Source organism: Vitis vinifera, chromosome 8, assembly GCF_030704535.1.
Source record: "Vitis vinifera cultivar Pinot Noir 40024 chromosome 8, ASM3070453v1".
NCBI lineage: Eukaryota > Viridiplantae > Streptophyta > Magnoliopsida > Vitales > Vitaceae > Vitis > Vitis vinifera.
The window spans coordinates 22,497,510-22,521,849 of NC_081812.1; the positions used below are offsets into that span (position 1 = coordinate 22,497,510).

At 30.8% G+C, this 24,340-nt stretch overlaps 2 protein-coding genes across 5 annotated transcripts; both read left to right on the plus strand.

The window, feature by feature from the left end:
* The first annotated feature begins 449 nt into the window (after positions 1 to 449).
* Positions 450 to 5,526, plus strand: LOC100246981 (protein cornichon homolog 1). Of its 4 annotated transcripts, none has more exons than XM_059739316.1 (5): positions 451 to 702; positions 990 to 1,171; positions 2,872 to 2,994; positions 4,570 to 4,666; positions 5,048 to 5,526. In XM_059739316.1, the coding sequence occupies exons 1-4, from the start codon at positions 628 to 630 to the stop codon at positions 4,628 to 4,630; spliced, it is 441 nt and encodes a 146-aa protein (XP_059595299.1). In that variant the 5' UTR covers positions 451 to 627; the 3' UTR covers positions 4,631 to 4,666; positions 5,048 to 5,526. The 4 variants fall into 4 exon arrangements, with proteins under 4 accessions (XP_010653820.1, XP_059595299.1, XP_019076954.1 ...); XM_019221409.2 differs by having other exon boundaries at positions 5,081 to 5,526; XM_010655519.3 differs by lacking the exon at positions 5,048 to 5,526 and adding an exon at positions 4,846 to 5,011.
* Positions 5,527 to 17,648: 12,122 nt separating this feature from the next.
* LOC100241856 (transcription factor bHLH48) lies at positions 17,649 to 23,567 on the plus strand. Its single transcript, XM_002282861.4, has 7 exons — positions 17,649 to 18,618; positions 18,720 to 18,848; positions 18,943 to 19,008; positions 20,744 to 20,812; positions 21,402 to 21,473; positions 22,415 to 22,625; positions 23,196 to 23,567. Exons 1-7 carry the CDS (start codon positions 18,109 to 18,111, stop codon positions 23,231 to 23,233), a joined length of 1,095 nt encoding a protein of 364 aa, XP_002282897.1. The 5' UTR covers positions 17,649 to 18,108; the 3' UTR covers positions 23,234 to 23,567.
* Positions 23,568 to 24,340: the final 773 nt, after the last annotated feature.

The window sequence follows — 24,340 nt, forward strand, 5'->3', positions numbered from 1 at the left end:
ATAATTAAAAATAAAACAATATGTATACAAATTATTTTAAAATATATTAAAAACATATATTATAAATATCTTAGATTTTTAAATAGATTTTTATTCTATAAAACATCATATTCAAAACCTATTTTTAAAAATTATATTTTACAAGCGTATTTAAAAATAATTACCAATCAAACTCATACTTTATATTTTAGCTTTTAAAAAATGATTTAATTTTAATTATATCATTTGATTTAATTGTTAACGGGCACGAAAACAACATTTTGTTTCAAAAAATGAATGAAAATCCGACTTAATCAACATCATATCATTAATTTGATTGCCGCAGTAATTAAACACAATGTACTTTAATCACAGGAATTGTCGTTATTATAATAAAATTATAATTACCAACATAGAAAAAAAAATGGAAAGAGAAAAAAATAAATAAATAAAAAAGGTGGGTCCAAGCCGTGGTGCGCAAAGGGGCCGGTACTTTCTGACTAAGGATCTGATGGCATGTTCCATTCCATTGAGAGGAACTAAACCGAACGAAACTCCCCTCCGGAATAAGTTTCGAGTCCACCAATCGTAAAAACCCTAATCAGACCTCAAACTTCCGAGAAATTGGATGTTACTTCACTGTTAATCATGTCTTGGGAGCTGATTCTATGGATAATCTTTTTCTTCATCAACATAGCCCTTCTCGGTTCAACTTTCTATCAGGTAAATCTCTAAACCCTAACAACTAACTCACGGTTTACCCATTCACATTCCCTCTGTTAGGTTTCCGAGAAAACTCGGGAAAATAAATATTGGCGGAAATGAATTGTTTGTTTTCCTTTTTACGGTATTTATTATTTTGTTTTCCTCTGGTTTCTCGGCGACCAAACAAACGAAAACATAAGGTTTGATTTGAATTCATTTGAGGAGATTGGTATGGAGAAACAGACTAGGTTTGTTGTGAGTCATTTTTTGTAGTTTTTCTTGAAATTTGTGAATGGTTTCCGCAGATTTTATGCTTATCCGATTTGGAGGCTGATTATATGAACCCTTACGAATCATCATCTCGCATTAATTCCATTGTTGTTCCTGACTTTATACTGCAAGGAGTATTGTGCATACTTTTCCTCTTAACCTGGCATTGGTTCCTGTTCCTGATTTCGGTTCCTATCACTTGCTATAATGCGATGCTGTAAGTATCCATATGGTCAATCTATAAATGATGGTTTCTATATATTTTCTTCTTTTGTGGCTGGCAGTTCTTAGTATAATGCCCATGACATGGTTTTATCATTACTGGTCTCTTAGCAAAAATCATGACTCCTGTTAACTGTATGATATCAACTTGGCTATTAAGTCAATTATTATGAATGGATTTAATAATCTTGGTTTTAAGTTAAAAATAATAGAAAAGTATACTCACAAAGAGAGTTCAGCTCCTGAGTACGTCACTGCTCTGCATTATGCTAATTCTCCTTAAGTCCAATGAATCTAATGTGCCATTGACTTCATTTAGATAGACAAATATATATACTATATTTAACTTCTTTTCTTCATGCTAATATCTATCTTAATTTTATGACATTCTTGGAGCTATCAGATCATTGGACTATTGCTTGATGCATATGGAATTATGCACACACAATCATCCATATGGCAAGGACCACAAAAAACTAGAGTCTGCAAAAAAATATTCTGCATTAAAGGATTCATCATCTACTGTTTTTCAAATTTGAGTGGTAAAATTAATTGAATGCTTGACAAAACCTGTGCAATAAAATGTGGAAAGAATAAATCAAACTCCCAAATATGCCATGCGTAATTGTTCAACCAGAAGCCTTTTCTTTTCTTTTTTTTTTTCTTTTTTCACATTGAGCACATTCAAAGGATCAAAGGAAGTTCATAATCCACTCAGATAACATGAAAGAACATAAAGCTGAAATCATTTTTTTTATTTATAGGAAAAGGAATGTTTTATTAAAAGAGTGGCTAGCAAAAGGAGATACAAACTGCATATACGAGAAAAGAAGTAATTAAAAAGCACCAAAATGGCGAAAAAAAGAAGAAATGAAAAAAAGAGACAGACAAAGGGCTGGAACATGTCGCCCGCACTCATACCAGGAATGAAATTTGAAAAAAGAAAAAAGGTCTAAACCCCCTAAAGAACTCTTAGAGCCGACATATAGAGCTTTGAGGAAAGCCTCTTTTTAGCCACGTATTAGAATGCTCCTCTTCATTTAAAATTCAGCCCCTGTGTTCTTTTTCTCTAAATGCACCAAACAAACAAGGAGGGACAGATCTCCATATTTTCCTCCATCACTTGCCCATGCCTCACCCATTCAACGTGAACAGAAGCTCCCTGACCGATTGCAGGAACACCTAGGGATTCCCAAACCAAAGGAGCAATAGGTCTCACAACAATTGAGTTGTTTCACTGTGTATGAGAATATGATTTGCAGACTCTTCCATGTCCTTGCACAGATAAGACTGAGATATTTTCAGGGGAAGTAATTAGGATAGAATACTAAAAAAAAGTAATTAGATACTGGAGAACAAGATCCTTTTGGCAAATGGTAACATAACTTTTTGGCTGCTGACAGCTACATTATGTAAATGATTTCAGCTGAAAAATGGTGAGCTGATACAGAACCTCGTGATGAATGTGCAAATAATGCTCCCATATCAGATTGAAACTGATATTAATTTTTAATGACCGAGGATAGATGAAGTGGAGAAGGGAAGATATTGAAATAACTTTTCCATACCAAGGCATATGCTTTTTTCAGTTGATAGATCCAAAGTTTCAGTTTAGGTTTGTCTTTGCACATTGTGTGTGCATGTTGGAATTGAAATATTAGTTTATTGTCACAATTTTCTCTTTTGATGTTTCAGGTTTATGAAACGGCAGCATCTTATTGACGTAACTGAAGTTTTTAGAACTCTTAGTGCCGAGAAGAAGTACAGGGTTGCCAAGCTTGCCTTTTACCTATTTCTCTTTATCATTGTCATTATCAGGTTTGTTATCTCCACTTAGTAGGTTAATAAAAAATTTCTTTTATTTCTACATTTATTTTTGTTTTTGTGCTGGATTTTACATTCTACTCATTTTGTTTTGTCTAACGGAAGGTTTTCCCTGCTGTTTGGGTATAGAATCCTTGCTGCAGGCTCATTGTCACTCTACCAATCTGAAGAAGAATTAGACATCCGCTCCTCTTTTCTAGAGTTCTAGATACTTTAGTAGTACATATTCACCTGTATATTTTACTCACTTTGAACACTTCAATTAGGTTTGGCTATTTAAAAAGTCTACTGGAGTAGTTTACAGACCTAAAGAATTCACCATGTTTTTCTGATTGTGGCAAATATAAAAAATACTTTACCCGAGACTTAATTTTTGTACTGATAGTTGTTTGTTATTCCCATAAGTAACTTTCACACTGGTTATTTAAGTCATGACCCTATTTGTGGAATCAAACTCCACATATTATTTATAATATCTGTGTTTTCATCTTTTTCTTTTTTGTGTCTTGTATTTTTCTAGACTTTTTGTGGATTGAATTGGTATCATTCAAACCTGGGACTTGCAATCAAAATGTGGATATTCATAGTTTCAGGGGATTGAACTAATATTTGTGGGTTTTCCTTGGAAGAAGGAACTTTTGACTTGTCAATCTATAGATATTCCTTTTTCATAGGAAAAGAGCAAAATAAGTTTACTGGAGTGCCAAAATCACGGAATTCAAGTCATGGGTAAACCATGTAAGAACAAAAACACCTATGTGGGGAGCCAAAGCCAAACAGTCTAGAATCCAGAATGCCTACTTCCCCTTAGACTCGATTGCTTTGTATACAAAGAGTGGAGAACAATCCCATTGAGCTATAGCATAGGAGTCCCCAGGCCCTAAAAGATTTCCTATTCCTCTCTCAAAATGCACCAAACCTTACAATGTAGATGTCTCATGCTTTCTTCCTTTCCCCTCAAATGAATCTGTCATGCCATGACCTTATTAAGTCTCCTGAACTTTCCAGGGTATCATCACTGTAATTATGGCACAGAAAATTGATGAGATCTTGGCTACTGGTGAATCACCAAGTGGTTGGCTGTCTCCTCATTTGATTTTACACAAAGAGAACCAATTTGTGTGAATACATCCTCTCTTAGCTGATAATCAAAATCCTCTCCTCCCATATGTAAAAGCCCATTTTGAGGGAACCCAATATCTGTAAGAATGTATCATGGTTCTCCTATTCCCAGCCGCAAAATTAGATTTAATCGAGAAACACCCATCTTTAATAGCATGGGTTGGTTATCTGTGAATTTGCTAAGCTTTCCTAAGTTTGTTTTCTAATATGTAGGTACCATAGATATTGAAGATTGGCACATTCCTGCAGATTAAGATCTAATTGAGAAACACTTATCTTTAGTAATGTGGATTAGTTATTAAAATCTGTGAATTAACCAACCTTGTGTGAGTTAGTTCATTTTCTAATTTATAGATACCAACAATATTGAAGAGTGATCTTGCATTTGTGGACTTTTCTCTCTCGCTCCCTCTCTTTCTGTCATGCTGATAATGAACTCTATTGCAGGCTTGTAATATGTATTTTCAACTCTGTAATTGATGAAGAAGATGCAGTGCATATATTTTGATTACCCACTGCGTGGCAGTGTTATTGCCTCTTATTTGTAAGTTTGCTTTTTATACTTCTGATCCCGGGAATTCTGTTATTTTGTTTCTCTAAAAATTTCATGGAGACAAATGCTCTAAAAAGCTTGCCAGCTGAAATGAATTCCATTTCCCACTCTTCATGTTGGTGTACCTCTTTGATTGTTCTGATATCTGAAGGGTTCCCATGGATTTTTAGATTTCTGGGCATTTCGTAGAATGGAACTGTTGAAGGAGCGGAGAAGTGCCTATATCCATTTCGGAATCAGACAAGATGACCCATTCTTCATACATCATCTAATATTTTGTTGGCTTCACTGATTTATATTTATTACCTATATAATGCTTCCATGTTCTGTGCGCTATGTGCTTCGTTTTCTGAGTCATATTCCTTTGTTCAGCTTATGATGCATGCTCTCCCCTCCCACGCACAGGTGGCGGGCTCAATGTCTGCATAAATGGCTTCACCATTCTAGGATGGTTTTACTAGACTTCATTAGCCAAGTGGCATTTCATACCTGATAAAAAAATAAAAATACACAAAAAATGTCAGGAAAAGAACATCAAGGTTTAGTTAAAGCGGTGGTGCAGCTTAGCATGATCAATGATTAATGCCATTTTGGAATAATTCTGCTTTGAACCAGTGGCCAGTTAGTTATGTGACCTAATCTGCGCTTTGCCTGTTTTACCACTTTTGCACTATAATTTGGCGTAGATGTCTAGCATTCCGGATTGCTGCTGTCTCTATATGTATGTATACTCACACACGGGTGCGTGCGTGTGTTCTGCACAATGTGTCATTTGACTCATTTATATTGTGAGGGTTGCACATAAGTTTCAAACCATTTGCCATTTTCTTGATTTATTTTTCCTTTTAGTTTTTCCTGTGTTCTAATATTTTTTAAATTAAAGTTGAACTGATCACCCATCTCTACGAAGTAGGGCTGCAATTTGAGTGGGTTGATGGTTAATCCTAGTCCAATCAGAATTAAGAAATAATTAATTAGAACCTAATTCTATCTAACCTTCAATTGTGAAGTTCTCAATCCAAGTTCATATAATCCTATTTATTTAAGTTTGGGTTGAGTCGGAGAAGTCGGTTTGGACTTGAGTTGATTGGGATAAACTCAAGTTAGTCAAGTTGATTGGGTTACATGGTTCAAAATTGTCTATCTGGTTTTTAAATTTTTTTATATATTTATATGAAAATTTAAATAATAAATAGGAATAAATTTCAAAACAACAATATATATATTATAAATGTGATGAAAACATTAAATTGTGTTCAAGGTAGGTTCAGTTGTTTATAAATCTTAGTTTAGTTGTCTATAAATAGTAAGTTGGAGTCTAATTTAAATTAATTTCGAGTTGAAAAAATCTAATCCAAGTTAAATCTAGAATTGAAAATGATTGCATTGACTCGCTCAACTGTGGGGTGCAAGTTGCACCCCTACCACAAAACATATTATTTTCATTGTTTGTATCCCTGGTGTGATCCATCCAAGCATTTGAGCGACACATTATTTGTTGAAGTTTCTCATCTCTTGGAGGGTTCAAAGTTTTAGGGATTTTGGGACCATTCGAGAATGTTTTCTGAAAATTTGTTTTTAGTAACTGCTTTGAAAGTTGGAAAAATAAAAAAATAACTTTTTGTTTCTGAAAATAAGGGCGTTTGGCTATTTTATTTTGAAATTTGTTCAAGTGTGTTTAAAATAATTTTTCTAAAAAATTTATAAATTCAATTTAAATTAATATTAAATGAAATAAAAATTGTATTTTGTTGTTGAAAAAAAATATGTCATTTAGTAGATATTACAAAATATGAATATAAAAAAAATATATAATTGATTTTTAATGAATTATAATATTTTAAAATTAATAAGGGTTAATAATATCCTATTTAAAACGAATTCAAGTAGAGTTCACCCTTTTCTTTTTACATAAACATGCAACCAATTCAAGTAATTTGAGCTACACATTTATTATTCAATTGCTAACACATATATCGGATGAATTTTGATTTAAGAGTTTATGATATTAATTAAGTTTGGTGTTGTTTGGATATGCTTTTTGTTTTTATTTCTACAAACTTGTCTTCTATTTTTAAAATCAGAAAAATGATGACTTTTATATATATATAAATGTAAAAACTTTAAGATAAGAGTTTTTAGAAATTATTTTAAACAAATCAAAGGTATGAAAGTTTTTTAGTCATTTTAAATTTTAAAAATTTTAAAAGACAAATGGACCATGACAAGGTAAGGTGGGTCTATTGTCAAGCCCATAATCGAATATACTCGGCCCAGCCTGGCCTCTCAACTCCTACACCCACGTATGTTTTGATATTTTCAATGGATCCATCCTGAAAATGAAAGTCCTTACAAAAGGGGGCCACTCTATCACTCTTGGGGTGGACTCCGCTGACAGCTAGTCAGTCCCGACATACTATAGACAGCTTGACAGCAGCTTGTCTTTCTTTGTCCTATCAAAAAGTTTCCAATAATTGATTATTGGGCCCATCGTCGACGATTATGGGCCTTCCAATTGGTATAACAACTCCTTTCATTGCGGGCCCAACTCTCTGATTCCAAAGCCTTTTAACCACTTGACGTGTCTTCCTCCCTGCAATTGGCCCGTGACCCCATTACCAATGCGTAGGGTCATTTTCGGTCCTGGACAAGACTGGAGTTGTTTTCTTGTTTCTCTGACTGGGCCCCAGGTGTCCTACCACCACCACCATCAACCTCTGTTCTTATGGGCCTACTTCTCCGATGGGTCATTCTCAGCCAGGCCCATCGCTTCGGACAATCTCTGACGCTCCCATTGTACCAGTTACACTGGGGCCATTGCGCTTATGAAAGTTAATAAGGCATTCTGCCTCTTTAGACACTCGTTAACTTAGAAAAGCTACGAGTAGGATTTTATTTTATTTTTTATTTTTTATTTGTCTTGTTTTCATTTTCAAATCCTAGAAGTTAACATTTGAACGTTGAGTGATATTCTTAATATCGCAAATTCTACAAAGTCAAAGTAATGACGTTACTATAAAAAAAATCTAAAATATGTTTATAATAATTAAGTGGTTTTTGATTTGATAAATGAATATTGATGGAAGTGTGAGTGTGTGAGACCATTTTTTAAACATTTATGAAGGCAAGGGTGATTAGCTGGTTTCCAACCATTGTATTTGCTATTATCGGACAATGTCGGATTGTTGTCCAAATATTTTTAGTCATACCTTAGTTGTTGCCGTCACATTCAATCTTCTTTTTATTATTGGGCCTTGCGCCCCATTTTTTTAGTGTTGCTGTTCAATTACACTCCCTTTTGCCTCCCTACTGCCTTTATATGCTTCTAATATAAAATTTTCCTTCCATCCAAACAAAATCAAAACGTTCGTTTTTCAAACAATGTCTCTTGTACCACTATTTTACTTCCGTTATATAGTATTATATACGCTATCAAGTTAAATATTCAAACTTTAAATTTTTTAAAAATGTTAGTTATGACTTATGATAAGTCATGGATTTGAGCTCCATCCAAGAATCTCTTCATTATTTTAGGTTATATTTAACTTTTGAAAAATACTAAAAAAAGTAAAAAACATATATATTAAATAAATTTATTTTCTCTTATTTAGTTATCATATAAAAAATATAATTAAAATTATTTACAAATTTATATAAATAAGTTAAAATAAATAAAAATAATTTATTGACTTTGATTTTATTTTGGTTTTTTTTTTATTTATAATTTTTTCTTTTTATTTTATTTTTCTTATATTTTCTCTCAAACTTGATAAGAATCAAACATAACTTTAAGTTATTTTTTCAATTTCTCCAAAGAAATAAAATTAATAAATGTTCATAAATTTGTACAAAGATATTATTAGTTTTGTATAATTTTAAAAATTATTAAATAAGATATAACTTTTATAATTATCTTAAAATAGAGTGTATTTATATTTTATCAAAATTAATTATTGAAATATTAATAGATGGCAAGTAAAAGACTAAAAAACAAAAAACAAAAATTGTGAAATTTGATTGATTTTATGTATTAGTAAGGGTCTATTTGGAACCGTAATTGAAAATATATTTATGCTTTTTAACCTAAAAATACAATTAGCAAATTCTTTATTGAAAATCATTTTAAGTAAAAGAATATATATATATTTTTAAAATATATTTTTAAAAATTATTGAAAGTTATTTTTACCGAAAACTTTGAAAAAGTGGCCAAAAGATTTTCAAGATCCAGTGGCCAACCAAACCCTTTAGGATGTGGATGGATTCGATGGAATGAGGATTGTGTAAAAGCCATACGAATTCTCAAACCAGAGTCCAGAAAACAGAAACTGGGCCCATGAAGAATAGGGACCCACTTGAAGTTGACAGATGGGCCCCATATGTTAACGGCGCCTGGGCCTGGCGTCTTTGATTGTTGTAGAGGGGTCGCTCCAGAAATTAAAAAACAGAGTTAAAAATCCTCCAACTCAGCTAATGGGCCATTGGCATGTGAGTGGCACGCTCTCAAAAGGCCCACTGACATGGACGTTATCTGGCCCATTTATCAGGCTTTTCTGATTTCCAAATTTTCATTATTATATTATATTTTATAATATCCTGTTGTCCATGCTCCATAGTCACCATAGAAACTTCCCAAAATCACAAAAATGTACTTTTTATGATTAAAATATTCTTAGGATAATATTTCGACTTTTATTGTTGCCAAAAAATAGAAAATATAAATAAATTTTCAATAAAAATCAAATATAAATGATAAATATATTTGATAGTTTGGATTTTAATTTCTCTTTTTTTTTCAAAAAAAATAAAAAATAAAACATATATTTGAATTTTATATAATAAAATATATACAAAAGTCTATCAATATTTTTTAAACATTTGCTTATTGATTTTTGACCATTTTTGTGTTCTCTAGAAGTATTAAAAATAATAATAAAAATATATTTTTCTATATTTGATTTTACTATGAAAAATATGAAAGAAATTTAGATATAAAAAAAAAATTTAATTATATATTTTGAAATTATTTAATTTTTATAATAATTTTTTTAAAATAAGTTAATGAGTTTAAAGAAATTAATTAACTTTAATTCTTTTAACATTAGATTATTCTTTCTATTCAATTTTTTTTCAAAACCAAACATAACCTATATTAGTTGTAAGAAAGAAGTTTTGTGTTTTTTTATATCAAAAAATCAAAAATTTTATTATCAAAATAATATTAAATTTTTGTTTTTTTTATTTATATACTATTTAAAATATTTTTTCTAATAATATTTTTAATAGTCTTATCGATAACACTATTATCTCCAAACAAACCTAAGAGTACAATTAAAACCAAGCCTTAATGATTTAATTTAACCTTTTTCTTAGTCCATCAAACATATTAACACTTTGTCCTACTTTATAGGCCTTAATTATTTAATTTAACTTCTTCTTTTTTGTAATTCCAACTAATATACTAGAATTTTGTCCTATTTTATAGCCAAGCTAATAAAAAATAACTAAGACATAATATTTTATGACTCATACAAAAGAAATAAAGCAAACCTTATTTGAGATTTTGTCTTGTTATTAGAAACAATATTAATTAAAATCCACATTATATATATAAGGGAAAAGGGATTTGTAACGGGTTTGACTAGGTGGCTAAGGTATCCATCGATACTTTTTAAGTATCATACAAAAAACGCGTCACTAATTAGATAATGTTGTTAGTATTTTAATGTCCTACTTATTTGTATTTTTATACTATAATCTCATTGAATTGTGTGAACTTCACATCGTCAATGGGGGAGTAACGTGTGAACTTCAATTTGGGGGGCAAAATAAGACCAAAATGCTCTTATAGTTTAGTGGTAACCTATTAATTAGTAATAATTATTTATAAAAAAATAAAAAATAAAAAATAAAAGGGGGCACTCCCACCCTCACCCCCCAAGCATAGTTTGGCTTCACTCTTGACTTCACCACACGCATTCAATGAATCAAAAGTTGGGTTTGGTAGGTATCTTAGCATTTTCCTTATCATAAGATAGTCATTCAATTTCTATGGAAGTAGTATTATTCATGCATGGAATGAGTATGGATAAGGGACATTTTCCTAACTACGAGTTTGATATAATTGTGGGACTCTCAAGTGAAGTCATTGTCGTACCCAAAGAAAATTACACGAAAGATGGGATGAGGTGGAGAGCTAGGGTTTTCCAGGACATGAGTAAAATTTCCAGGCATTAAAAGAGGGACGAACGACAGCTGGCAGAAAATAAACTGATGTGACCACATCAGCACATTAGCTGTAGAAGGAGCAACCAACAACAATAAATAAATAAAAATAATACTAATAATGTTGATGTCCACTGTCCTCGTTGTTGTTCATTTTGTGGTGGACCTTATGGAAAAATTCAATAAATAATTATATATATATATATATATATATATAAATAATAGATGTGACAAAATATATGTTGTCACTTGTCATGCAACTGGACATGTCATTTCCAGCAATCTTGTACAACCAAATTGGCCACACAATGTCTATTCCTCACTTTTCCTTTTATCCTTTCTATTGTGCCATGGCCCCCCCTCCATCTAAATGTCATCCAGTGTGGTTATTGGCTTCTTAGGATTCTAACATTCCTCTCCAACTCCCCAAATTATCAATTTTAATACATCATCATCATTGACTCCGTTTTAAAGTAATTTAATAAAAAATATTTTTTTTTATATTTAAATATTAAAAACGTTTTCTAAAATCACTCAAATACACTATTTTTTGTTTATAATTTTTTTTTTTTTTAAAAAAAAAAATTACAACCCATTTATTAAAAATGATCTTAAAAGGATAAAAGTGCTTTTATCCTAAAAATTGCATTGTTTATACCCTGTTTGTACTTTAGAAAGGTCATGTGTTTGGTATATATCGTGGTCAAAGGAAGTTTTAAATTTTATATTTTTGAATAAAATTTTATGCCAGCGATAAAAATGTATTAAACAAAAAAACATTTTTTTTGAAAAAAATTACTCCTAAATAAGTTCTAAAATTGAGATGAAGATGCAAGTTATACCTTTTAAATTAAATAGATTTATAAGCCATTTGAAGGTGATTTTAAGAAGGCAGAAGGGTTTTTAATGTTTATAATTTATTCATTTATTTTAGAAATTAGGTATATGTCAAACTTTTAAAAATCATTTAAAAGGTATAAAGAATCATAATGAATAATTTCCTATAAAAGGCATTTTAAGTAGAAATGTTTTTTCTATAAATATTTGTAAGAGAGTTACCAATCAAGTTGTTGTCATCCTATAAGTGATTTTTTTTAAAGAAAAATGTTTTATAAATATCATTAAATATTTTATTTTTCATTAAAAAACACTTTTTAAACTAAATGTGTTTTTTAAAAACATTCAAATAGGCTTTAATAGGTTATTCTTTTTTTAAAAAAACTTTAACAAAAATATCATTAAAGCATTCTTTTTTAATATGTTTAAATATTTATACTATGTTTTGCTTTAGAAAAACACTAAGAAAATTTTTAAAATATTGAGAAAAATGATTTCATTTGGGTTTATTTAAAAAAATAATAATAATAATTATGATTAAAACTAGTTAAAAAAAATCATTTTTCAAATTATTTGGACTTAATATATGAGTGATTTTGAAAATGATTGAAAGCGCTTTCTAATTCTCACAAAATTTGATGTTTCAAATAATCATAGGATATAATCAATTGAAGTGATTTTTAGATAATAATTAGAGGATGATAGATAATTTTTTTTTCTTTTGTTATAATTTATTCTCAAATTAAGAGTGTTTCTGAATGTTACTTTAAAAATATTTTAAATTTTTTTAATACTTGAATGATAAAAAATTTCAAATGTTAGATAAATTAAAAAATTATTTATTAGATAGAATTTAAAACATTTTTAATGAAAGCGTTTTAATTAAAATAATTTCTAAATGGATTTAATATTTATATATAAAAAATTAAAATAAGTGAAATAAATTATGAATAATATATAAAAATTATATACTGATTTCATTTTTTTTAATTTTTTTAATTTACTCTCTATTTATTACTTCCTACTATTCCTCAAAATTTTCAAAAGCCTTGGTGACGTTCTTTATTTTTTTCTGGGGCTGGGTGCGTAGTGGGGGTTTATGAGCGGGAATCTTTATGGTCATTTCATGATGGAAAGCCACTGTCAAGCTGCCGGCTTCTGCTTCCTCTGCCTTGTTGGTCCCCTATTCTTTTCTCTTCATGGTGAAGTTTTTGCTTTACCATTACTACTCCCACTCTCTATTAAGGGCACTGGTGACCCCATTGCGTTGTCCCAGGGCATGTATCCAAGGAAAAAATGCAAGAGAAATAAATAAATAAAAAATTAAAAATAAAGAAAATAAATATATTATACTCCAAATTTATTTAATTTTATTTTAACTATTTAATATACAAATTATATAATTTAAAAATATATAAATGTGTAACTAATTTCAATTTTATTTGATTTATTTTTTGTATTTTTATAATCAAGCATGGGAAAAATATTTTTCTTGATATTTTTTTATTTCTTTAATACTTTTTAGGAATCAGATATAACTGAAAGGGTTTTTTGTATGAGTAGCATAAATTTCAAAAAAAAAAAAACTTATAATATTAAAAATAATTCTAAAATTATCATGCCCTTAGATTTCAAATCAAACTCATAATTTTAAAATATAGATTAATGTAAACATGAATTTATCTTTTCAAAAAATGAAAGTCATCATTTTAAATGTAAAAAATTTTAAAGTAAAAAGATGAATTCAATATAAAATGTCAATTCAAAATAGAGTTGATTGTAAAATAGTTAATTCTTTTGAAAATGTGGGGTTTAATATAAAAATAAAGGTATAATATTTTTATATTTAATTTTTAGGCAACTATTTTTAATAGTATTTTTAAAACAACATTTTTTAAATAAAAAAAAAAAAGGGAAACTAATGGGTTCCCTTAAAAGCCCTTTTTAAAATTAAAAAAGAAATTGAAAAAAAGAAGAGAAGATTCACAGTGCATTATTTGGGCTTAAAGTTAAAGCAACCCATTAATAAAAGCACCTTGTGGGGTTGGCAAGTGTCCCTAAGTTGAGTCCAATGTGTAGGACAGTGCCCTAATAGGAAAAATATGTTTGAATTCCAATAATAATACTAATAATAATAATAACAATAATGCTGCATGTTCACCTGTGTTAAATGAAAAATATCCATTATTGTGGAACATGGAAGTGAAAAAATATTTTCTTTTTAAACAATTTTTTTGTTACTCCCTATTTTGCTAAAAATAAAAGGCCCGCCAAACTGTTTTTTAAAGTAATTTTTTATTGTTATCTAAAATAAATAAAATTTAAAAAAAAAGGCGTTTGACAGCTAGAAAATTTAAATGGATATTTTGTAAGATATTTTCAAATAATATTTTTTTAGTTTTTTAACTTATTTTTTTAATCATTATTTTAAATAATAATTATAAAAATAAAATATTACATATAAAAATTATTTTTATAAAATATTTTAAATTTATTTTTTAAAAATAAAATCCTATTTTCAACTTTTTTTTCATGTAAGGTATTATGTACTTATTTACACTTCTTTTTTTTAAATCCCATTTTTATAATAATTATAAAAAAAAAAACAGTTTTGTGAATGCCCCATTCAATGATGCCACACTTCTAATGATGCCTTGCTAGACGCTTGAATCACATTTTCCTCCAATGCATAGAGACACCTCCCTTCTTAGTTCATCTGGCTAGCACTTGCTGAAGTTGATCCTTAATGATAGAACCAGTTGATGAGAATTCTATAAAGCATGGGTTATTAGAGGTAAGTTGTCTAATGGATAACAAATTTTTCTTAATTTCTAAAACAACCAATAATTTTTTAAGTTTTAGATTTCTATATTTAGTTTTTAGTCTAGCTTCACCAATATGTGATATTTCTTAAAGCTTCTCCATTTCCAACAGAAATTGCACCATGTCCTTTATATGGAATTACGTGGGACATCTTACCTGGTCATTTGTTACATGGGTTGTTGCTCTCGAGTCCACATAAAAATCAGTATCCTTATCTTCTTCATTTAGAATCATAGCAACCAAAGCTTGAGGAATCTCTTCTTTTATTTGTTTAGTGAAAAAAATGATTTTTAGAAAAAACTTGGAATCGTCATTTATTTTTATTTTATTTTAAAGAAAAAATAAAATAAGAAATAAAACCATAAGTGTGACTCATTATTTGGAAAATAAAGTTTATGAAAAGTCAAAGTAGGATTTGGGGTCAGGTTAATTATTAGAAGATATAACGAAAGACCGGAAGCACCTTCTAAGTCCTTAAAAATAGATCTCTATTAAATAAAGTTAGACAAATATGACAATTAATTAGGAGATGAATGAATATTAAAATGATCATAAATAAAAAACAAGTCATAATAACAAATAAATAAACAAAGTGAGAATGAAAACATACATTGGTAGTAGGTAATAAAACGCTATCACGGAACAATATTAGTGCATAATAATAAATGTAAAATATTTCACACAAAATCAAATAATATTAATCATACAATTCACTTGAATTATTTTTAAAAGAAATATTATGAATGTTGAGCCCACTAAAGTCCAATTAATTTTGCATGAATTAATCCCACAAATTTCAACTTTTTATTTCAAAACAATGTTCAAACTGATCCTAAAATTTTCGTCATACAGTGATAACCACCGTTAATGTGTTTAATTACCTTGTTAGCCAATACCTTACGCGTTACAACATCCAAATGAGTTTTAAAAAAAAAAAATTTAACGGTAAGGGCATTTGTGGAAACAAGCCCTAAGCAGACGGGAATCGCACAAGAGTGACACGTGTCCAATTCAGACCAAATATGCGTCGGATCACCATAAGAAAAAGGAAGTATATATATACATATAGGACCGTGACAATCTGTAAAATTAGAATTTCACCCCGTATCCAGCTAACCATATAGAATACAGTACGAAAGTTGAGAATATTAATGAAAAAAGTAAAGGGAAAAATAAGAGGCTATAAATGCAAAGAAAAAGACGCGTCACGTAGTGGGATTAAAAACCGTGTCGGGGTTGGATGGCGTCCGGTCCCCGCCCTTCCCGGACCCAAACATTAATATACGCCCTTGGTTTCCCGACATACGGTCCATTTGCACCATCATTTCAACCTTTTTTTTTTTTTTTTTTAATAAATAAAAAATTAAAATTAGTTTGAATTTTTAATAATATTTTATTTTGGAAGTACGAAATATTATAAAAATTTTAATCAACATAATAATTTAATTTATATTTTTAAAAACTCTGATAAAATGAATATTTTTTACTTAAATTTTAAAAGATTTAATTAACGTTTTAAAAAACAAATCATACTTTTTATCAAACTAATGATCCAATGTGTACTTACCAATAAAGGAAAAGTTTTATTCTTAATTTTTATATTTTAAAATATTTTCAATGTGTGATTATACTTTGAAATATTATAGTTTTTCTCAATCTATTTGCTGGAGTGAGTTTAAAAGTTCGAAAAAAAATACAAATAAAGGAAAAAAAAAATCAAAAAGTAAGGAAAATATGAAAATTTTGAAGGAAAAATTATTATATTTATTATTGGTTTAGATATTTTTTTTTAAATAAAAAATAGTAATAAGTTTCGTATTAAACACAAAAAAAAAATTAGAGTCTTATATTAAAAATATTATATTTTTAAAAACTATTTAAAAAATTGAATATAAAAAAATTTACAACTTTAAAATTTTTAAAAAATAATTTATATTTTTTTTACAAAATATTTTAATTTTATATAGAAGTTTTTTTTTTCAAAACTTTCTTAATTTTTATTTAAGAAAAATGAAGAGAAACATCTTTTTGCATTTTCTCATATATATATATATATATATACATTTTTTTGTAATAATTGGGATTTTCGTTTTCTTATCATGGCCCATATCTTTTATTTTTTTTTTGGATGTGGGGGAGAATATGCTTCATTTCTTGGCAATCGAATGCTACTAAAATACAGAATTAGGAGTGTTTGTATAATTGAATTCCATGCAAACAAAATATAACATATTACAAATTAAGAATATAATACTATGTTGGTAACCGCTTTAAAAAATAATTTTTAAAAATGGTTTTTTAAAATTGTATGATATTTTATAGAACAAATGTCTATATGAAAACCAAAAATATTTTTATATTTAATTATTTTATATGTTTGTATAATTATTTTTTAAAATGATATTAAAAAATAATAATAAAAAGTTTTCTAAAAATATACCGTTTTTAATTTTTAAGAATATAAAATAAAAAATAATTTATGATTATGAAACATATTTTCTTGTTTTAAAAAAAATATATATAAAACTGTTTTAAAAAATAATTATGAAACAAATCCTAATTTTTATTTATTTTTTACTATTTTCTTTAATTTATATATTAAATGATTAAAATATTAAACATTAAATTTACTAAATACAACCATAACAACGAAACATAGTTCATATTCAATCTATAATATAAAATAATAATACTTTTGGTTATTTTTTTATTTTTATAATTTTAACACCAAAAACATAAATTATTAACAACATTTTCTATGTTTTTATTATTTTAAAAATAAGGAATGAAGGGCACAAAAAGAGATACTTCATTCATCACTTCAATGATTTTTTTCTTCTTTTCTTTCTAATAATTGATAGTAAGAAATGTAAACTTTGGTGTGCTAATTTTCTTCTCCCTTTTTCGAAAATTGCCCCTAAAATTCATGAAAAATCCTTACCAAATTTTGATACAATATTGATTAAAATAAATGAAAAATGTTAGTTTATTTGATTTTTTATTTATAAAATGGTAAATATCATTTTTTATCGTTTCCCAGATGAGAAGAAAACTACCCTACCGAGGAAAAATGGCACCAATTATTTTATCTCGGGAAACAAACGGAAAGTAGAATAAAAATATAATATAGTTCTCTCTATAAAACACACACCTTCTCGCTCCCTCTCTCTCAAAATTTGTATAATTAAACAGGCACCGAAGCAACGTTGCTTTCTCCTTACTTCAAATGGCTGAGAAGTAATATGAGAGAGAAAGAGAGATACATAGATAGAGGAAGACTCACAGGCATTTAGAGTAAACAATTCTAGAGAGAAGGACAAGAAGAGGATTTGGGAGTTCTTTGATATCTGTTCTTCATCTCTGCAACAAATTTGGATTGGAATTGAGTCTGCAACTCTTGAACTTGGTTAGGGTTTTGGAGTGGGGTAGTTCTAGAACGGTGTTGGAGTTGAATTATAGTGATTGACTTAAGTGGGTTTTGGGAGAATTGAGGTGGGTTTGGTTTAGTTTTGGTTGGAGTGGTTCGATATAGAGCGATTTGGACTTGTTATGGAGCGAATTGCAGGAACCGGAGGTAGATCCGGGAGTACCGGAGGCGAGAAGGAGGAAATCGGAGCTGAGTCGTTCCTATTTGGCGAGGAAATTCAAAGACTGATGACTGGTCCGCCGGAGAATGGAAGCTCCTTCACGGCACTCCTCGGACTTCCGGCGAATCAAGCCATGGAGCTCTTGCACTCGCAGGAATCTGACACAGCTCCCGCCGAACTCTCCGGCGAGGCGTGGAGAGATAACCATATGAATCCTCACAAACTCTACTACTGTTCCCCGACATTTCCGGCGAACACCACTCTCATCGACCGCGCCGCGAGGTTCTCCGTCTTCGCCGCCGGCGAAAACTCGCCGGAAACTAGCTCAGTCCCGTCGAATTCCTCGCACAAAGTTAAGAATGAACCCACTGATACAGACTCGAACCCTAATTCATTACCGCCGTTGATCTCCAATCCAACGGTTGAGAACAAGAATCAGCGATCAACGAAGCGAAAGGAGCGAGAGAAGAAGGTGGGTGCACTCCAAATTAGGGTTTCTAGGGTTTCCATTTTTGGTAATCACCTTAATTTCACTGATTAAGACTTAATCAACCCCAATTTGTGATAAATTAGGCCAAAGGGTCGACGAAAAAGTGCAAAAACGCATCGAATGAGACCTCCGAAGAGGCCGAGAAGCTTCCGTACGTTCACGTTCGAGCTCGTCGCGGCCAAGCCACTGATAGCCATAGCTTAGCAGAAAGGGTAATGCCTTAATCAATATTAATTAGTCTCTAATGTAGTTTATTTGTTGTTAATTTTCAATTAATATTGCTATTGTTTTTCCAAATTTTGATAGGCTAGGAGAGAGAAGATTAACGCCCGGATGAAGCTTCTTCAAGAGCTGGTCCCTGGTTGTAATAAGGTCAGTTTTCATATTTCTTTGTCTTGACTCTTGAGTTGCTTAATTAATTATTAAAATTGTATGATTAGGATTTCAGAATCTTTGATTACGGAAATGAGTGTGATTATTCCTTAAAAAGTGCAATTGTGTCTTTGGATTAGGCTTTTAATAATGGTTTTGTCATTGTCACCCTTTACCCAAACCCAAAAGGGGTTTCCTTTTCCCTCAAGAAAAGTGTTGAAGTGGGTAAAGTGGCAATATCGTAATTTCACCGATTGCGAAACAATTATTTGTTATTATCATTATTTTTTTCATTTCTTTCTTCCGAGGAGGTTTCTTGGAAAGGGTTGATCTTGTCATTTTGGATGAACGGCTACATTTTTTGTGGTTTGATAAATTATTGCCCCAGGAATTGTGTTCTGCAGCATGGTTTGAGCTTCATTTCAGAAAAGGATAAAACTTAGTAGTATTAGAATTGGATATCATGGAATTAAAATAATTTTGATTCAAAATGACGAGAATGCCCGTCATGGGGATACACATGTAGTCGCCTTGTCAGTTGGGATGCTTATGGGTCCCTCCCCACCAGGGGATGCTTTGATCCTCTTTGTTTGGATCGAGTGTGTTTGGCAAGCATCTGGGTGGGTGCATGGTACTGACATTTATTATAAATTAGGTATCCATCCCAAATTGGAAGACTAAAAAATGGAAGACCAGAAAACACTCCTTCATACAAATCCATGTACCAGAGTCCCAGACCCAACTGCATATAGGCATGATGTGATAGTCCGAAAACAAATCAACTTAATAGAGTACAAGCATAAACCGGATCTATACCTACATGAGATTTCTTTTTTCATAATTGAATGCTTTTGAGCATTTCTTTTGTAACTTTTCCATTAATAAAAGGTGAATCCAAATCTGCTGAAATTAAATGATCAAAACCAACAATCACTTTCCTTTTTGGGATCACCAATCATGTTGTTCTAAAGATTGAAAAGTAGGCCTGTGGTTTAATAGTTGGAAATTATCAATATTAATTGTTGTCAGGTCTGGTTGAATCAAATAATGGCACTTTGGTTCTCTTTGATTGATCAGAATGTACAATCTCCTTACAATTATTAAAGTTTAGTTTACACACAATTCACAGCTGTATTCCCTTTCGAATTAAATTTGGGAGAAGGCTAATGGGGCCCCATATGTTCAATTTTTCTTTGAAAACTGTTGTCTCAGCAATTTTTGGGAAAATTTGATTCACTTGTGTTTCCAAATTCTGATTCATCTGAAGTTGAATGTGGCAGTTGAATCCTTATGTCCCTTTCACAACCCAGAGATGGATTAGAGCGCCTGTGATAGCCTTGGACTTAAATTTTCCTATATCTTTATTTGTTATTATGTACAGGTTAGAATTTTTGGATCTTCCATTTTCAATCATAAAAAAATTATATTGCACAACTGGTAGTGTGATCAATCCTTATCTGATCCAAGAAACTGACACATGGCAGCATAAACCACCCCTTATGTTCATCTAATCGGTTAAAAAATAGTCAAAAAGCTGTTTTAGCCAGGTGCTCTCTTCAGAATCATTCAATAAAACATTTACTTGAAATTTGCATCTGAGTGAAAACATCAATGTTCTATTTTCCTCCACTTTACTAGTGCTCTGTCTCTGACAAGGAGAGGTTTGCTGTCTCTCAGTGTTTTAGTGTCCCTATTTTTGAAAGTTTCCATACCTAACAAGAAAACTGCTTTGCAGATTTCAGGTACAGCTTTAGTGCTGGATGAAATTATCAGCCACGTACAATCCCTACAACGCCAAGTAGAGGTCAGACTTGCTTATCTGAGGCATCTAATTTAGAGTGTTAAATTTGAACAGTTCTTGTCTACAATATTATGGGAGATGCAGAATTTAAACTTTTCCAGGAACAATTTTGTTAATGAGGCTTTGTTTGTGTGATGAGTCCTGAAGCACCTGGCCCCCACCTCTAACTATTGAGGTTTGCCAACTGTTTTTTGGTGCCTCTCTATATGATCTGAATTCCATCATAATGATCTTTTTTTTTCTATTTATATCAGTTTGATGGGTTGCATTAATATATGGGTCTCAATCCTCTTGGATGCTAACTAAAGATTTCTGATGTGTTAAGTTTTACTTATGTTACTTTTCCTAATCTTAACATGTTTGGGTTATTGAAACAACATTATGAAATCTATTCGTTGTTAACCAACAATGAAAAAGAAACAGAAAAAAGAAAAAAAAAAGAAAAAAAAAAACGACCCTAAGTAAAACTTGATGAGCATTGAGCATTTGGCAAGCTTCAAGATTTTTAAAACATATATGAATCTGTGTTACGTATGTATGTATTATCTTCACCCCTTGATTTCATTCTGGTTGGACTTTTCTTTGGTTACAGTTCTTATCTATGAGACTTGCGGCAGTAAACCCGAGAATTGATTTCAACCTTGACAGTTTATTGGCTCCAGAAGTAAGCATCGCATAGCTCTCTTCTTACATTGTTTCCTTAATAAATTAGAGATACTATACCTCAACCAGGCAGTGGGGGGTGGGTTGGTGTGTTGGGCGTTGGGGGTGGTTGAATCATAGGGCTCAAGATGCAGCCCAGTTTGAGCCTGCATCAAATTTACTTTGAGAGGGCTCGTGATATCACGTTCTCAACAAGAACTTTGACCCTGGTGTATATTTTATCATATTTTTAATAATTGCAGCGTGGATAAGCTAAATAGTGGAGTGGAAAATAGAAGCTCTTGTAGTACTAGTGTGCTTTTCCTGACCCACACTCAAAATCAAAGAACAGTTTTCCACCATCAATGTGGGCAGAGCAGAGGTCAGTCTTGGACCACCTATGCCATCTGTCCACATTTAATCTACAACTTTTTGTGATTAGATGTGATCCATCAAAACGGTTCCCATAGCCTTATGGAATGGTGGGGCCTCCATAAAGGCCAGCCCTTATGTGTGGGAATGGGCATGGGTTATCTACAATTAACTTATGCAGTTCATGAGTTCCCAGTTGCATCATGCTGCACCATTTTAAAGAGTATTTTATCATTCAGTGAGGAGCAAGGAAGTGGTGCCACTGAACTTTATTGTTCCAGAATGGCCAAATACTCTGTATGTACTGTGGTAGTGTGCAATATGATCAGTCAAATGAAGCATAAAGGCTAATGGTATAAGGATCTGCATTGCGATCCATGGAATATATTGGGACTAAGAATCGTTCTTCTTGGTAGCTACCCCCTGAGGTCCCAAAATTTCCCTGGTTAAGATAGAGTTATGGTACTTTATAACAGTAGTGATGAACTAACCAGTGTAATACGCTCTGTCCTATTGAGTTACTACATTTTTTTGAAATTTGATCTTCATTTTACATTATTAATCTTTTCCATTAACCTTTTAAACTTTCAGAGTGGATCTCTGGTCGACAGTAACTTCCCTAGCATGGTCATGCCACTGATGTGGCCAGATGTCCAAGCCAATGAAAACAGACAACCTTATCAACAGCTATGGAATGATGACACACTTCACCAGCCAGTTTGGGGAAGGGAAGAGGACGACCCCCATAATTTCATTGCTCCAGAGCACTCGCTTTTGAGTTATGACTCCTCGGCAAATTCAGGTAAATTAGACTTTACTATGTTCAGTCTACCACTACCAACTGCTCTTTTGCATAACTGACCTAACCAGAAATTATTTCATTAGCCCTCCATGACAAGCTCGGCAACATGCAAGTTTTATTTTTTTCTTTTCCCTGCCAAAGACATAAATTCATCGTTTAGAATGGAGACCTGCAACTACAAGAAAGAACAGGAAAAAAAACTTGGAATCGATTGATTAAAAAAATAATAATTTCCTAGAAAATTTTGAGTTCTCCCAACTTTTACTTTGTCTGTATGTGGAAAACTAGATTCATGCTTGCGTGTTCCTGTCAGGGTAGACCAGAGAAAGGTGATTCAATTATTGGATCTAAAGACCTTCTCTATCTTATCATCTTAGCAAACAACATCATTTTAAATGGTACGGAAAGGGAAGCTGAATGTATTAATTTCTTAGGTGAATTGGATTATTAACTACCAAACATTTTTGGTTAAATTATTGAAGGAAAGTACTCATTTGGATGAGTTTTCTGCTGTCTCCCAAGGTCTCATTAACACCGAAATTAACACAAACTTGTTACATGTGGGCACAGGGTCTCTGCAGTCAAACCAGCTGAAAATGGAGCTGTGAAGACAAAGGTGGAGCTGCATTAGTAGCTAGTCGTGTATATACTACTATAGTATTTAGCAGTTAGCCGGGGAAGTTGAGGTGGGGTCTTCAACATTCATATTGGGTTTCCACATCTTCTATTTGTGAGTCTGTTGGAAACCCAGATTTCTCTTGGTATGTTACTCTTGAGTATATATATATTATAATATATAGATATATCTCTATATATTAATACTAACTTAGAGGGTCATTCAGTCTAAGACTTACATCTCTGAGATGATTGATTGATGATTCATATTGTAAAAACATAGAACACTCTATGCTTTAACTACTATGGAAGTCAGCTTTTTTGTTCCTTTGTTTCCCTTCAAGACAGTCTGGATTTCCTTTGAAATGGATATCTGGGGAATACAGGCCATAATTGTCTTCAGTTTATTATTCCTATTTCAGATAAGCGTGGAACCAAGTCGACAGCTCTTAACAGTTTTCTCTAATTTCATTTTAGTTCATGAAAAGTTTATGGGCAATTCAATGTGTAAATGAGCTTTATGACTCAATGGTCTTGGATGGAAATCTCCAAGAGAGGAAAAAAAAACCAAAAAACCTTTTTGGGTAACTTTTTAAAAATAAAGAGCTTGTCGTGTGATGGTTGTTATCTATAAACAATTTTTAAAAATAAAATGAGATAAAAAATAATTTTTAGAGAATAAGTAGGAGTTGTTTTTATGGGTTTTTGATTTTTTTTTAAAATTAAAAAATAAAAAATAACTTTTAAAAATAAGTTTTAGAAAGCATGGTGAAACAGATCGAAATTTTGAGAACAACTTTCAAAAATAATTATTAGTTATTCTTAGAAATAAAAATTTATATGAAAATTCAAATATAAAAAGATTTAAGCTTATTGTCTATGGAATTTTTTAAAAATATTTTATAAAAAAATATCTGAAAATATCTTAAATTTTTTCTGAAAAACAATATGTTTAAAAAAAATTATTTTTAGTTAAAAAAATTGTGCGTTTTATGAGATAGAATTTTATTTTCTGTTCTGTATAGAATAGAAATTTATTTTTGACATCAGTTTTCAAACAACCTTTGGGCCTTAGGCCCAAACTAGTCGGCTCATGTTGG